This window comes from Lacerta agilis, chromosome 11 (assembly GCF_009819535.1).
Source record: "Lacerta agilis isolate rLacAgi1 chromosome 11, rLacAgi1.pri, whole genome shotgun sequence".
In the NCBI taxonomy this organism is placed as follows: Eukaryota; Metazoa; Chordata; class Lepidosauria; order Squamata; family Lacertidae; genus Lacerta; species Lacerta agilis.
In genome coordinates, this window is record NC_046322.1 from 47,767,149 (window position 1) to 47,784,279 (window position 17,131).

At 41.4% G+C, this 17,131-nt stretch overlaps 1 protein-coding gene across 2 annotated transcripts in view; it reads left to right on the plus strand.

Annotated features, from left to right (window-relative positions):
* Nucleotides 1-801: 801 nt before the first annotated feature.
* The window catches only part of LMNB1 (lamin B1), a 36,115-nt gene continuing 19,785 nt past the window's right edge, over nucleotides 802-17,131 (plus strand). The window contains exons 1-4 of one of the 2 annotated variants that reach the window (XM_033164592.1): nucleotides 802-1,199; nucleotides 13,055-13,211; nucleotides 14,657-14,782; nucleotides 15,822-15,992. In XM_033164592.1, coding sequence (XP_033020483.1) covers nucleotides 829-1,199; nucleotides 13,055-13,211; nucleotides 14,657-14,782; nucleotides 15,822-15,992 — 825 coding nt within the window. In that variant the 5' untranslated portion in view covers nucleotides 802-828. The remainder of the gene's footprint in view (nucleotides 1,200-13,054; nucleotides 13,212-14,656; nucleotides 14,783-15,821; nucleotides 15,993-17,131) is intronic. The other variant, XM_033164591.1, reaches the window with a different exon arrangement.

The window sequence follows — 17,131 nt, forward strand, 5'->3', positions numbered from 1 at the left end:
CGTCGGCGGCCTAACCGCGCACGCGCACTTTGGGGTTTTAGGCCCAGCGAGCGGTGGGTTGGTGGTTGTGTTTCTGTGCGAGAGAGAGAGCGCGCGCGCGCCGCTGCTTCGCCGACAGTTGCGGGTTTTGAATTTAGCGTCTAGACCTCGGCGAAGAGCCCCGCTCGGCGCCCTATTGGTTGAGCTCGGGTCACGTGCGGTGGGGGCATAGGCGAGCGGAGGAGGAGGAGGAGGAGGAGGAAGGGAAGAGAGGGAGGGACGGCGCTCGAGCGCGCGACGGCCATATTGGTTCGGAGCAGAGCCCGCCTGTTTTGTGTGTTCGGCCCGGGGAGGAGCGGCCGGAGGCGGGATACGCGAGGCTGGCCGGGCGGGCGGCTCCGCTCCCTGCAGCAGCGCCGAGTTCCAGCTGAGCAGGAGCCGGTTCTCCTCGCTCGCTTTCTTTTATTTGCTTGGACCATCCATTTCCCCTCAACGAAGCACCTGCAGAGCCGCCTTCGTTTCTTTTCGCTCCTCTTTTTCTCCCCACTTCTCCCTTTTTTCCCGCCCGCTCGCTTCCTCGCCCTCGCGTTTTTTTTTTGGTTCATTCATTTGCATCCTCGGTTCGTTTCCTTTCGCGCTTAACTTTCTCCCCTCCCTTCGCTGCTTGGCGTTTTGCTGCTCGTTTGGCAATTTGCTTTTAGGATTGCTGTGGTGCTTTTTTTTTAACCTTTGCATTGCCAAGTTCTCCGCTTTTGAACACCTTTCGGGCTCTTTTTCCTCCTGCCTCCCCCCCCCTTTGGGCTTCCTTCCATCCCCCCCTTTCCCCGCGCGTTTTTTTTTTTGCGCGCCATGGCGGCGGCGGTGGCGGCCATGGCCTCGACGCCGTCGGGTCCGCGCTCGCGGGGCAGCGCGGCGAGCACCCCTCTGAGCCCCACGCGCATCAGTCGCCTGCAAGAGAAGGAAGAGCTGCGGGAGCTCAACGACCGCCTGGCCGTCTACATCGACAAGGTGCGCAGCCTAGAGATAGAGAACAGCGCGCTCCACCTCCAGGTCACCGAGCGAGAGGAGGTGCGCGGCCGGGAGATCACCGGAATCAAGTCCCTCTACGAAGCCGAGCTCGCCGATGCCCGGCGAGCCTTGGACGACACGGCCCGGGAAAGGGCCAAGCTGCAGATCGAGCTGGGCAAGATCCGCAACGAGCACGATCAGCTCCTGGGCAAGTAAGTGGCCGACGAGGAGACGGAGACACCCCCGATCTCTCTTCCTATCTTGGCTTCAATAAGAGTTCATAGGAGCCAATTCCTAGGCTACTTCCCCCCCCCAAAAAAAACCCCAATAAAATATGTGAGAGGGCCTCCCCAAAGCTGATGGGCATTCAAATGTTGCGCGTGCACATCATGTGATTGTGTGAGGCGGGGCTCCCCCCCCCCCAATATTTCACTCCAGTTGGCACTCGGTGTTCGAAACTCCCATTGTTCTGGGCGCGTTTTGCATGCTTGTTCTGAGCTTTGGGCACAATACTGCGCTTTAGATTTCTGATTAAAACTGCCGAGTGGAAGGAAAAGAGTGTTATACAGGAGCTTTTCTTGCCTCTCCACTTCCATCTACTCAGAAGACCGGAGAAGAGACCCTCTTAAGAATATTAAGGGGGTGGGCTAAACCGTGTGAAAAATGAACATAGTATTTTAGCTGCCGTTCGTTCATTTTCAGCACTGTACTGTATTGTTATCGAAAGAGCGTGCCCAGACATTCTGTTGTTGCGCCCGTAACCTCGGTTTAAGGTGCCGTTTAGCTCCTGGTTTTCATATCGGTTTCTAACACTGGCACCCTTGATAGCGCCATCAGGCCAGGGCCATGTGGCCTTTCTTGGTCCCCAAGAGGCTCCCTTCTCACGTTGCACCGCATGACTGAAGCTGATTGCCTGCTGGGGAGTTGGGTGAGGTCTGGGTCTTACTCCGCTGCTTGCATGTTGACGTCATAGACCCTCTTCCATTTCCTGCCTCCTAAATATCTGCCTCCGACCCCACCCTGTCCCTTGGAATCTTCCCACCATACTTCTTCCCACCCGTGCCTTCTCTGCCCCTGCTTGGGGTGGCCACCTTACATTTGCGTGCCCCCAAAGCAGTTAGTTAATATAGGTCAGCATGGAACTCCTCTCCATGAAGTTCGTTCCATAAGAGGGGTTGGTAACTGTTCCCTCACTTTCATGTTTGGGGAGATACCATGTCAGAAGTTAGAAGCATGCTATCTACTGAGAGATGTTGGTGTGGGAGAACTCTTTATTCATGTGTTTCCCTTGGCAACACTTTTTCATCCTGTTTTATAGAGGTGTGCATGATGTTTGGTTCCTCCTTTCTGGTTCCTTCTGTTAATTTATTTGTATTTCTGTTCCTGCATGTTCTCTATGCTCTTTATTTGTAAAGGTGAGCAGTAAAGTAAGAGCATGTTTTGTAATCTTCACTTTAAAACGAGGCAAATCTTGAGCTAACAACAGATTCTCAACCCACCTTTTTTCTCCATTGAGAGATGAGAATCAGGCATGGTTTGAGAGCTGTTATTGTCTCCTCCCCTTTCCTCCCATTCATTTGAGTAGTGAGCATATTAGTCTGACTCCTCTAGCTGCTGCCATGTGCTATAGCTAGTGTGTTAATATTTGAATGAATGAAAAAGTGGGCTGGGAGGTTTCTTCTTAAGAGCAGTTTCCGGCCTAACTGACAGTATGAGATGTATGACGCTCGGGTGGGCCATGATTTCATCATCATTTCATATGTTCAGATTTGATCTAAATGCATGGGCTGCTAACATGTGATACTTATCTACAAACTTACACAATTTGGCTAACTTTTTAAATAGCTTATCTAAAGTGGTAGTCCCCTTTAGAGCTAAAATAGAAGGGGAAGTTTTTCTATGCTTTTGTTGATTTTAGGGGGGGAAAACCACGAGCTATACTGCAACAACATAGGTACTTATTTTAAATGCAGTTCTTGAAAGAGAAGCGCTTAAGATGAATTTTTTCCTATTTTGATAAGAGCATTCCTGGTCAAGCATTAACAATGCATGTGAGAATTGAAATCACTCCTGTTTATGCTCATGTTTACATTTTTGAGCTTTGCAGAGCTGCCTGCCTGAAGCAACGTGCATAACTTTGGGAGAAGGCAGGTAGCTCCTTTCTCCAGTGCTCATCTGAATAATTTGGTTCATATCTCCATGGAACCTTTGCATTTTGTATGCTTTCTGGTATTGGGTATGTTCCTTTTGCTGGCTGGCCTCACTTCTTTGGAATGAGCAGGTGCTTGCTTGCACTGATAAGCTTGATTCATACACCTCCAGAGCTCTGCAAAGGAATGCTTTCAGGGGTGCCATCAAAGCTTTCCTTTAACAGCTGTGTGCTGTCAGTTTGCTGTTGCTTTTTATTTTTTGTTAATGGCATCCAAAATTTGTTTCTTAGGAAGCTTCCACTTGTGCTATTCCCTGTTGTTTTAACCATTTTCAAATCTGGTGTGAGGCCATACACTTGGGGTGAGAACACAATGAGACTTTCCTCCCTGTAGAATCTTTTCTGCCCCCCAATCTTATTCTGAAACAGAATGGGCATAGTGGAGGGGGGGCAGAAAGGCACTAGATGTCCTGTTGCCTGCCATTTTTCCTGTTCTCTTCTCTGATCCTCCTCCCCAGCTCTGCATTTGTTTGTTGGCAGTGTACAGCTGCAATCGTTTAAATGAAATTATGTAAGATGTATTTAATTATATGTTCTAAAAGCTTAAAAATTTTTATTTAGGACAATTTTGTATTCAGGACATTTTTGGATACCTTGAAAAAATGGTTCAGGTGTTGCAGTTTTTGTAGTATATTTCACAGTGAAAAACTATGCAAAGTAATAATCTTTTGCTCACTTCATCATCAAAGTTGGCCAACTTCTGTATTCTTATGGCAGTACTCCTGGAATTATAACTCTGAGGGGGTAGTAAACTACAGTTCCATAAATGTTTGAGGAAAAGAATGTTTCAAATGTGCCTCTCCAGTGGCGTAGTAGAAGTAGGAATGTTTTTGCCTGGTGCCTAATGGTATGTAATGAAGACACCAGGCAATGTTAGAAACTGAGATAGAATAGCTAGGAGCCAAATGGCTTCTGGGATCTGGCTTGTGGGCGCCGAAACAGAATGTCTAGTTTCTATGGGGAGGGGGTTGGCAACAATTTTTATATATTATTTTGATAAGCATGAACAAATATGCAATTCACATAAGTGACACGTTGATATCACATTTTTAGCAGAAATTGTTAATACATGTTTAATTTGGTGTTGGTACAATAAAAATATTGGTGCCATGCTTCAGTTTTCAAAAAACACTATTTATTGTGGAACTCCTTAACATGTTGTCTATCCGTAACATATACTTCAAGGCGCCATACATTTCAGTAATCCTTGAGTATCAGCCAGGGGGAGAAAATGGCACCCAGACTTTTCTCTCTTTCTGTCTTTAATGCCCTGAATAATTTGGTGTCATCAGAAAACCTGGTCACGTCACTGCTCACCCCAACTTCATAATTTAATATGTATATATAAAGTAATGGTTCCAATACAGATCCTTGAGGGACTCACTTCTTACACCCCTCCATTGTGAAAACTGGCCATTTAATTCTATATTCTGCTTCCTGTTCTTTAACCAGTTACTGATCCATAAGAGGACCTGTCCTCTTATCCCATAAGTAAGATCATCTTGGTGAGGGACCCGATAGCAAAAGCTTTTTGAAAGTACCATGTATGCAGTGTCTTATTGGATCATCCCTGTCCACATATTTAAATTGGATAAAATTGCTGCAGTGGTGGCATCTTACCTGCTGATGCCTTTGATCCGTGATCTAAAAGCTTCTTCAAGAAGAAAGTTATGTTCATTTTGCTATTATGCTTATGGCGTCCTTCTTTGCGTCTGCTTGCATGCTTTTCTTGATTCAGCTTGCGTGTTTGAACTGATAACTGGTTTTTTAATGCTATAAATTAGAGTTCAAAGCTTTGTTGCCACCGTATTCAAAGCTTTGTTTTACTAATTGTGCCTTCTCAGCAACATTTGCTGTGGTATAATTTGTGGTCAAGTTTTAAAGCTTGGGAAAAGCTACTCTTAAACATTAGTAATAGTCTCAGTTAACAGCCTTCTGGTTTTGTGAGGTGTATTAGTATATATAAATATTTGGGAGGAACAATAATGTGTCTAGCTGATGCAGCTTAGGGACTTTGTCTTGCAGTGAGGAAAAGAAGGTAATGCTATCACTCTTGTAGAGCCAGGTATGTATCTTTTTGTGTTAGGAGATAGGTTGCACATCCATCAATCTGTATGTGGTGGCAGTGGAGTCATGAAGGATAGATATGTAGAACCATCTATCTGCACACACATACACACACACACTATTTTTTTTGCTGGGCACTTTCAAATTGACTAGAGTGCTTGAGATAAAATTATGTTTTCATATGTTGGCAGTAGAACAGGAGAATCCACAATAGTTGGTTGGAGTTACAGTGTTCTGCTTTTGTGAAGACCATTGCTTGTGGCTTGGTAGTGCTTCTTAAACCTTGAGGCCACCTTTACTGAGTTTCTGCTGCCTTGCTCTTTTCATATTTAGGTTTCTATGTAGCAGTAACTTCTAGGACTTTGTATAGCTGGGCTAAATTGTAAGGGTGAAATCAAGTGTGGGAATTCTGCTTGTGAAATGGCTTTTAATCCAGCAGAAGTGTCTGCTAATTAAAGATACAGGTGGGTAGCCGTGTTGGTCTGCCATAGTCAAAACAAAATCGAAAATTCTTTCTAGTAGCACCTTAGAGACCAACTGAGTTTGTTCCTGGTATGAGCTTTCGTGTGCATGCACACTTCTTCACGAAAGCTCATACCAGGAACAAACTCAGTTGGTCTCTAAGGTGCTACTAGAAAGAATTTTCGATTTTGTTTTTGCTAATTAAAGAGATTTTTTTATTACTTCTCAGTCCACTGCATTCTCTCCAAGAATGTTCTAGATAGTTTTGGGGGACCCTCCAGTGGTAAGTGGCATGTAGGGGAGGGATGAAGAGGGAATCAGCAAAAATGCCTCCTCTTTTCTTAAGTTAGCAGATGCATCTGCTGGATTTTGCCCTAAAAAACTGTTATTTGAAAAAGCAGTGCATGGGTCCAAAAATGATTGCAGGAGGATGAACTCATTCATTCCTTCTGTCTTGAGATACAGTGGAAGAGTGCACCTTTGGGGGTAAAGTCAAACTATTGGAGAGTTACAGCGTCTGCTGTGGCTATAGAGATCAATACAGGAGAGACACGTTTTATTGCAGCTTGGGCAGATGAAGGCATCTGGTTTCACTGCTACATATGTGTCATGACGTTTCTTCTCTCTGCACTCCTCCAGCAGTCATTTCTCCTCTGGTCACTGCTGTGGATACCTGACTGTGTGTCTCCAAGCACTTCATCAATTGTCAATCAATTCCAAAAAGTGTAGCTTTGTTACTGGTAAATTTGTAGCAGAATGAAGTTGAGAAATACTGTGCTTAACTGTTGCCCCTTTTCTTGTTGCTTCTGTTCAGGTTGTACTCTTTCTAAATCAGTGTTTTTCAACCTTTTTTGGGCAAAGGCACACTTGTTTCATGAAAAAAATCACGAGGCACACCACCATTAGAAAATGTTAAAAAAATTAACTCTGTGCCTATATTGACTATATATAAAATAATTTTTAAATTTTTCCCACGGCACACCAGGCAACATCTCGCGGCACACTAGTGTGCCACGGAACAGTGGTTGAAAAACACTGTTCTAAATTACCTTTATTCTTTTGTTTAAAAACGGGAAAATAAACTAGTGCTGTGCATGTGTTCGCTTGTCATAATTAGCTCTGAAGCATCTTATAGTAGAAATATGATGTGGTTTTCTGCCTAGTGACTGAATAGTGTAACTCTTGATATAGATTCTATTTCTCTGGGAACTCCAGCTTACCACTGAAAAGCTGGATTTGCAAATTGCTAGAATAATTATGGTGAATGGGATACTTTGAGATCAAAGTAAATGTACATCTTTTGAAGGAACAGGAATTTCTGTGCAGAGTACCCCCTTAAACCTTTAATAAACAGGTTTTTCCATATTAATGAAAGCAAGGTTGGAAACTGGGGGTGGAAGGGATATCTTAAAGTGCCAGTAATTTGAGTCTCATCTATTTGGTTTAAATCCTCAGGCCCTGCTTCTCATCTTAAGGCCTGATTTGCATATGATTAGCAAAAGCAAAGCATTTTATCTAGTTCCAAGCCCATGTGGGGTATTTAGATGTCATGTTCTTCTAATTAATCGGATGGTGGTTGAGTTACTGTATTCCTTACTCAAAAACGAGTTGAAACCTTTTTTTTTTTGCAAAGGTTCTGAGTTAGAAGCAAATTTTGTGTGATTTAGAGGTAGGGCTTGGATTAAAGTACATCTGTGATAACTCCTGTTTGAGCTTGTGAAATGTGCACTTACACAGAAGTATAATACTTAAGTACAATATAATCACTGGTTCCTTTGTTACTTCTTATATTAGCTTATATTAATAGCCAGATAAAATGCAGAAATCTGTGATTCTCCATCTTGGGTGGTGTGTTTTGATGACACATCTCTTGTTGCATTCAACATTAAGTAGTAGGTTCGCTTTCTGGAAGCTAAGATGGGAAAACCCAATATTGTAGAGGCAGCTGCTTTCTCCATTAATGTTAAGAACAATCTTGTATAAGCACTCAGTTCTGGGTGAAATACTTAACCTCTGCTGTTACAATGAGTAACAAACCAGTGAGAAAGACCTTTGTAAGAGATATTATACAGGTGAGCATCCTGGAGAATCATAGTGACTCGTGAGAAAACCCACCTGAGATCCCAAAGAGGGGCTCTGGGGAGAATCTCCTCACAAGCTGGAGGGGCAGCGGGGCTTTGTTGAGCTGCTCAGCCTCACTGCCTAGCATCAGATGTGTCCCCAGAACCCAAAGAAGATCTCAGTGTGAGCTGGAGAGGCAGCAGGGCTTGCTCAGCTGATGCACTGGGAAGCGGCTGCTGCTGCGCTACCCTGCACACAGTGTTAGAAACTGGGATAGAAAAGCTAAGAGCCAAATGGCTCCTGGGACCTGGATGTGGGTGCCAAAACAGAATGTCTAGTGGCCATTTTGGGGGGGGGGTCGGCCACACTTTCTATTTATTATTTTGATAAACATGAACTAATATGCAATTCACATAAGTGACGCATTGTTAATATCACATTTTTAGCAGAAATTGTTAATACGTGTTTAATTTGGTGTTTATACTAAACATATTGGTACCATGCTTCAGTTTTCAAAACATTCTACTCTTTATTGTTAAACTCCTTAACATATTGTCTGTCCTTATCGTATACTTCAAGGCTTCAAAGCACACACATTTCAGTAATCCTTGAGTGTAAGCCAGGTGCAAAAAATGGCACCCAGACTTTTTTGAGGTGCTCGCAAATGGAGAACCTTTAGGCATGAAATGTGGCTGGCACCCCACTAATTTTGAACCCCGCCTGCACATCAGTTGTTAGGCAGTGAGGCTGAACAGTTCAACAAAGCCCCGCTGCCCCTCCAGTTCATGATGAGATCCTCTGGGGTGAGTTTCCTTGCAAACCAGGAGGGTGCTCCCCATTTCTGGATACCTGTCACCACGCATGTGTGCAGTCGCATACAAATAGATCACATGTAAATGGGGAGTTGCCTGCATACATATAGCAGTAAATAGGATGGAGTTGTCTCCCGGTAAGTGTATTGCCTATTACCCTTGTGCATAATACTTTAGGAAATACAAACCTAGCTGCTTGTTAATTGCACCCCAACATTGCTTCATTCCTTGTGCTGCTACTGCATGATTTTGAATATGGTCAAAATAAGTTTGACAAGATTGGAAAAGTGTAATGGATATGTGAAGTTCTGTGGTATAATTCTTAATGCTTGCTAGTAAATCTCAAATCAGATGCTTGTAAAATCTATTGGGTGGCATTACCTGAAATCAAATACATCAGTTTCAAATTGCTTGCAAGCTTGTGAAAGCTTGCCTAAGAGTAAATTGTAAAGCATGGTACTTTTGCCATCTAAATATTATTGTGGAAAACCAGACTTCATAACAGTAACCGGGGCTTCTGTAATCTTCAGACTTTGTGTCTTAATTTTCCTCATATTATTTAAATGTTATGAGAAGTAAGTTTTAAAACAGTTAAATAAACTAGAACACAATTTAAAAAGAATATACTGCATGTAGTGCTAATTTCACATTAATCAATACCGTGGTGTTTGCAAATTCTGCTGTGGTGAATAAGTGTATAGACTATATTTTGGAACTACTAGGTTGAGGACTGCCGCAAGAGAAACTCTTAAGCACACAGCTGCAGACATGAAAGGTTGTATCTATTGGCTGTCAATCATTTAGCTTACATAGTAAGATTGCCAGCAGCTAAGAGGAACAGAATCTTGTACAAATATATTTTATTGTTACTGTACTATCATCCAGTTCCAGGAACAGAAGATTTCTTTTAAGGAAATCACTTTTTTAATTCTTACTTTCCTGCTTCCTTTTTTAGAAAAGCCATATTTATGAAATTGCATTGAAAATCTATGTCCCCTATGGGCCTGTTATTAAGACAATGACTTGATTGATTCAACAAGTGTTAAGTATAGTTCAGCTGGTGCACAGGGCAACTGTTCAGAGGGTAAACATAGTTGAAACAGCTGTCCCAAGTCCATATTGCTGTGTTAAAGTATGGCCCTCAATAGGAGGGTTAGTATAATCTGATTTAAATGAATGGTTCTCCCTCGGTTGCAATTCAGACTATTATCCAAATCCCTTTTGCACATGCCGTTGTACTGTTGGCACAATGATTATTTTCAGTGTTTGAATCCTTGTGCTTATGAAATCAGACTTATTTCAACTATTGGTAGATGAAGCTCTTGTCTGTCATTTACTCTGATTCATTATACAACTACTATAATTGTAAGCTTTTCATTGATTTGCCAAATGTGCCATATGGTTACGGCAAAGTAAGGCAGCTGGATCACTTCAAGTATTTACTGAAAACTGTCCAATTTGTCATGTGCCGGCCCCACATGTTTGGTGTAACACAGCACTCTTAAATCAAGAGTTTTTGAACTTTCATGAATATGTCTCAGAGGTAGCCTTGGCATACCCACCCCCAACCCCAAATAGGGCACGCATGTAGAGTGGCATTCTTTTTAAGATAAGATAGGTGCACACTATCTGAGCTTTCTGGAAACAGAATTTACCAGCTGGATGACTGGGTCTCTGCCATGAGTGTCTATTTTGTATTGTTTTGATTTAAATAAATCTGCTGTTTTTGTGTGTTTAACTGTGTTTTTGCTGGTTTTATTGTACATCATCTTGAGCTGATGGTGTAAAAAGCCATTGATAACTAATGACGATAATAATGCAGAGAGAAAAAGCCAGTCAATATTATTCTCTTAAGGTCATTGATGCTGAGTGTTACAGCCTGTAATAATTAGGCACTATACTTTTTTAAAGGCTGTGCTTGAAATCTTAAAACTAAGATACTTTTCACTGTATTTTTATTGCCTTTTCACTTTTTAAAAGCGAATACTGTATGGGGTAGTGGCGGGGAACAAACTTAGGTTCCCAGGAAAGAGAGAACAAATCACCATCTACAGTACTTATTTATAAACTGACATCGCTTATGAAAAATATAAAGGTACCGGTATTGTACATAAAATACAAATCAAGCTGCAGTGGCTTGAGATCCTTTTTTGTCCAGCTGTAATTTTTGAATTGGGTGCCAAATTTAAAAAGCAGTGAAGTATACCACCAGCAGCAAAGGAAGACTCAAGAGTGCCCTTCGAATGCACTCCTGATGCTTGGTGATTAATTTGCCCCACAGGCTTACCTGTGCTGTGCCTGATGCCAGGTGATAAACAGGTGGGCATAGTTCAAGCCAAATAATCATGGGCCAAATGGGGAGGCCTGGCAGACCTAACCCTAATTAGGCTCCAGACTGGAGGTTTCCTATTCCTAGTACCGAACAGTGGCTTGGTGGCATGTGTGAACCTAGCACCCCTACTGGTTTGTTTGGCCAGCAGCTGCCTGCTACCTTTACGTTCAGTCTAATGGCCCATTGAATTGCAAACCCTAGCTGTGGTGAAATTGTGGTGGCCCTGAAACTCATGTTTTGCGAATAGTGTTCTGATAAAGGGTTTGAGGCTACTTGCATTTTTACCTAGGAGACTCAGAAACTTCCCTTCACAGTACTAAGCCAGATAATCTTGCTCAGTATTCTGGAAACCCACAAGGTTAATAGCAAGTAAAAGAAAAGAAACTCAGTTTTGCCCAAGAGGTAAACCAGGCTCCTGGTAAAAACAAATAAATGTGTGCGTTCTTAGTATGTTCCACCTCTTAGTATCTCTTCTAGGTCAGACTAATCCATTCCCTGAGCTACTGTATTTGGAAACTGCCTTCCTTGTCTGTTTCTTCCCTGTAGCCCGAACTCACCTTGGTGACAGTATGGAGAACAATGGGTATTCCAGTTATGGGGTATGGCACTCTAGGCATTGTCATCAGAATTTCTAATGTTGCGACAAAAGGAAAGCACCCCACAAGCAGGGACTGTGTTATAACATTACACTGCTTTGATAGCTTTAGCTGTGAAGTAGTTTATAAATAAATAAATACATAAAAGCCACAGTTGTACAACCCTTAAGCAAATAAACAAATGCTTGGGAAAGTACTTGTTACATATAAAAACTCTCTAGTATGTTCTCATCAATATGAGGATTTCATAAGCTGGCTTCATGTGAAACTTATGAAGGCCCACCTCAGCGTTTGCATTGGGAAGAATCGTGGTTTTTTTAATCTCTGCTGCAGGCCTGCCCACCAACTTACGTACTGTTGGGGTAGGTTCCGTGCTGGGGCCTGAAGAACCTCAAATCAAATCATTCTTCATCCTAGGTTTTTTTACCTAAGAGCTCTATAGATGTTGTGATTGTGTAGGACCAAAGAATGTGCAGCAAGGAGAGAGAAAATTATAGGTCATATCCAACCAAGTTTTACTCAGTGTAGACCCATTAAAATTATTCCAGTGGCTGTGAGTGGAGTTTTAGTAACTTGAGTAGCTGCTTGCCTTTTCCCCATGACTAGGAAAAGCAGAGTACAGTGGTACCTTGGGTTACATATGCTTCAGGTTACATACTCCGCTAACCCAGAAATAACGCTTCAGGTTAAGAACTTTGCTTCAGGATAAGAACAGAAATTGTGCTCTGGAGGCGCAGCGGGAGGTCCCATTAGCTAAAGTGGTGCTTCAGGTTAAGAACAGTTTCAGGTTAAGAATGGACATCCGGAACGAATTTAGTACATAACCAGAGGTACCATTGTAGATTGTACACATTTGTTCTGCTTATGTATTTTATTCAGGTCACAGAACTGCTTTCCTTGGCACATAATTTGGATTGTACCAAATTCAAAGTTTTTGTAGATATGCTTTGGGCTTTTACTTTTTACAGTGCTAGTATCCCAGCTGCACAATAACAATTTTATGATGGTGCTAAAAGCAGTTGAGTGTGCTGAATAACTCGAACTTCAGGTTCTACAGTCATTCAGCAAGTTAATACTGCACTTTGGTTTTTCTCTATAAAATAGAGGCTATACTTAATCTTAGCATCTCTGCAATCTTATTCATCACTGTTTTGGCATAAAGTGCTTGCATTGCAAAAATAGCTAAGTGTTGTTGATCGGTTTATATACAGCCAGCAAAATCTTTATCTCTTATGAAAATCTAGCTATGTACTATGATAAAATAATTAGTTCAGTGTTAGTAGTTCTTCACTAGAAATGATTACACAGAATAAGGCTTTTCTCTTCACATGGCTTACATATCAAGAACTAAGGATGCAGTAAAGTACATCTCACTAGAGTTTCAGTCTTTTAGCAGATTTTCCATTCCCCACAAACCAGCGGAATCCAACTATAGTCATACAGCTCTTGTTGAGTTCCATCTTGCATTGAATAAAATATTTGAGGCACCTTAATGAACTTCCTTTTTCTGTTATTTTATTGTTTTTAGCTATGCAAAAAAAGAATCTGATCTAAATGGAGCAATGCTTAAGCTTCGAGAGTTCGAAGCTGCTCTGAATGCTAAAGAAGCTGCACTTGCCACAGCACTTGGTGATAAGAAAAGCCTGGAAGTGGACCTTGAAGATTTAAAAGATCAGATTGCTCAGGTAAATACATAAGTTACTACACAATGCGCTTCAGGCCAGCTTGGAATAAGCAGCAACAGCATCTTGCAAATGTGGCTACAGCTCGTTGGGTAGTAAATAATGCTCACTATTTTAATTAAAACAAAACTGGTGAGTGTGTTGAGAAATTATCGGGTGGAAGCCACACATCAGAGCAGATTTTGGGGCGACCTGGAGGCTACAATGGGGGGAGGGAGGAAGGTGAAGTCTGTTGTGTAACCTGAAGTCTATTGCACTTGTGCACTGTGACACCATTGGAAGCAACTTAGTTTATCATAATAGCCTAGTTTGGATGTAATGATAATGGTTACTGTAATGTGCAGTGGCCTAGATCTCATGCGCTCGCCCCTCTGCTGTTTTGGTGCAGCCAGGAGGCAATCAATACATTAACTTTTGATTTAAATCAACTACAGTTTAGCATTGTGGTCAGACTGTAAATTAGTTAATTCTAACTATGGTTAGTTGAAGCAGATCAGTTTTCCTAAACTATGGGTTGAAATTTACATGTTTTGGCTAATGATTGCTAAGACCAGTATTTGAAATTAGCCAGGTGCCAGGTGGATTTTGCAGCTGGCTTTTGACCACTTGCGATCACGTGAAGATTCCTGGGCAGCACGATGGCACCTGGCATATCCACCATCTGGAGATCATTGAATGGACTGTTTTCACACACTAAGACCCCATATTGTAGAATTTTATTAGTTATATGTTATCTGCACAATCGGAATGAATTTCTGGAACTGAATTATTTTTTCTGTGCACCCTGAGCAGGAACAGTCATCATTAAGAAAAAGAGGTTGGGATAGGCCAATATATATGTGGACTGTTGCTGAATCAAGTGACTTCTCTTCTTTAAGTTCTCAATGCTCTTGACCTAGCCCAAAGTCATCATCTGAACTAGCCATATGTTTAACTGATAATCACAGTCAGTCCATCATTTGAACAATAAGGCTATAGAGCTGTCTTGCCCTAAAATGGCAACTAGACATTCCATTTTGGTGAGTGTAACCTTGGTTTAAGGGGAGCCATTTGGCACCTAGTTTATATATCTGAGTTTTTCACACTGGCTAATTCTAATTGTGGCTTATCTGGGTTCACATATAATACTTATCTAATGGTAGTTTGGAACTGAAGCAAAAACCTCCCAGCTCTTTATGGCAGGCAAAGGGGTGCAGTGTGTAAGCCCCAAGACTTGCTGTTGCTTGTTCCCATGATGATAAACCAAACAACAGTGTGTGAGACATTGTGGATCAGTAAATGAGCAGTACTTAATTAAGAGTGAACTTAACTTCAGTGTATCAAATGTGTTTTATTCTATAACTGGCCAGCTTTATGAAAACGTTGCCAGATGGCACTTAGTTTTTACTTGTGATAATTATTTTATGCTGGAATTGTGTTTTTGCTAATTTGTAATTATTTCTTTTAAGCTTGAAGCCGCTTTAGCTGCTGCTAAGAAGCAGCTCGTGGATGAAACTTTACTGAAAGTGGATCTTGAAAATCGCTGTCAAAGTTTGATTGAAGACCTGGAGTTCCGAAAAAATATTTATGAAGAGGTAATATAGTTCAGGTTCTAAGGTAATGTTACGCAGTGACAATCCAGTATGCACCCTGGCTTCAAATTAGGTATCTCTGTCTGCCTCCAAGTAGTGATAGATGGATCAGTCTATTTCTGATCTGTGTCAATTTTGCACATGTGTGTATTCTAAAGTCTGTCCTGTTACAGCACTAAACTTCAATTTTAAAAACCAGCACTAATTGGTATTTCAATTTGAACTTAAATATGGATGTGTGCTATTTCTCGGTGTATGTATTTTTAAAGGTGATTTATCCTAAAATACATGTTTTATGCATTTTGGTAAAAATTTTGAGTAGAGAGCTATCGTAACATTTGGGAAAGCATGCTGTCCGAAGGATTATTGCGTTTTGATCCATGTATTAGTATGGGAAGTGAGTACAAGGTCAGTTGCTTATAAAAGCAAATCAAATACATTTCTCCATCTTTACTTCAGACTCTCCAAGACTGTGGGTTTCTTGTGTTTGTATCCCTGTCTGTTTCAGCATTGCTTCCAATCAGTGAAGGGGGAAGATATACCCTTCTTTTTCTATACCTGAAGTGTCTCCAGCTATTTTCTGTGCCAGCCCATTGCCCTAGCTTACATGGCAAAAGGGGGTACTTAAGAGACATGGCCAGGACTGTTTACTTAACAGAAGAACTGGTTTGACCTTTTTAGCAATATTCTCAGATCCAGTCTTACAAATAAAGAACCGTGAGACTGGAAGCTATCCCAAGAGGATACCCATTCTAACCACAAGCTCACAACAGTAACATATTGGAGCACATTTAGTAAGAAGATTTGGAGGTGGGGCATCCTCTTAAAAGTGGCATATCCAAAAAAATATATTTGGAGTATTTCTCTTACAAGCTGAGCCCCAAGAAACCCATTTAAGCAAGACTTTCCTTCTTATCAGTACACAAAGCAATTGTGATCTAGTTGGAAAGCCAGTGGGGTCGTACTTTATTTAATATGCCACCCTTGCTTTTCTTTGCTTAGTGAAATTGTGTTATTGAAAAGTAATGTTATTCCTCCTTAGGAAATCAATGAGACAAGAAGAAAGCATGAGACCCGTCTTGTTGAGGTGGACTCTGGGCGTCGGATAGATTATGAGCACAAACTTGCTCAGGCGCTTCAAGAAATGAGAGAGCAGCATGATGTGCAAGTGAAAATGTATAAGGAGGAGCTTGAAGAGACATACCATGCCAAAGTATTTAATATTTGCTCTTGCATATAATAAAATCCTGATAGTTGTGTTACAAAAACTTTGCCTGAATAATTGAAATAGAAACTGTTTCTGGATGTGAGTTTAAAATTTCATTTCTTCTAGAGATTGATAGGTAGTAATGGGTTAAACACCAACATTCAAAATAGAAATTTCCTTTAACGTGAATGCTCCTTTTAAAAACAAAACTTATTTTGAACTAGTGTAGCTGTAGCTAATAAAACTCAACACAATTTTTTAAAATCTGGGCAAATAAGCAAAGTGGAATACTGTATATATTCAAGTCAAGAAGGATGCATGTTAACGTTTCAGAAAAGCTTTGCTAATGTTAAAGATTAGTTACTGTGTATACAATTGGAATGTTTGAAGAGCAGGGCATTTTCTTATAGTCAACCTGGGGCTGCAGGCTTCCCTGTGTCATTTGACTGATCTAGTACAGAATGAGCTGTTCAGAAGCCACTTGCTTAAGAAAAGGTAGTGCAGGCCCGCACCATTTAAGTGCTATCCAATCAGTGCAGCCAAAGTTACTGCTAGTCCTCCATATCTGGTCAACAATCCAGGCTATCCCATTTCCTTGTCTTGTGCATCCATCCTACTTAGTTGAAGTTGAGCTGAAAGGGCCTTTGCTATGCACCTAAAGACTCCTGCTCGCATTTGTAGATTTATTTCTATGGAGATCCTGAAGGTCTTAACATGGTGAATAGTTGCTTTTCCAAGATGTAGTCATTCAACAGTCAAATGAATTCCCTGCTTACTGTGTTTCTTTCCTTGCATATCTAGCCTTAAAACTTAGCTAGCCCCAGAAGGCCTTCTTAAGATACTGTCTGTTAATATTTGTGCTGTCTTGTGAAGCTGTACTTTATTGCATTGGAAAACTGGCAACTGTAGTATAGCTAATATGGAATGTTTTCTTTTAAAAGCATTAAGCAACACCACCATTACCTTCAACTAAATTGAGTTCACTGGTAGCCATATGACTCTGAACAGTCTTGGATCACTGTTGAAAGTTATTGAGGAGCCATTCTATAAGTTCAGTAGGTCACTTTGGTGGTTTTTCTAGTAAACCCTTGCACTCCTTTGAACATTATTGGCTATCTTAGTTCCTTCGCTTATTAAATGCTTCC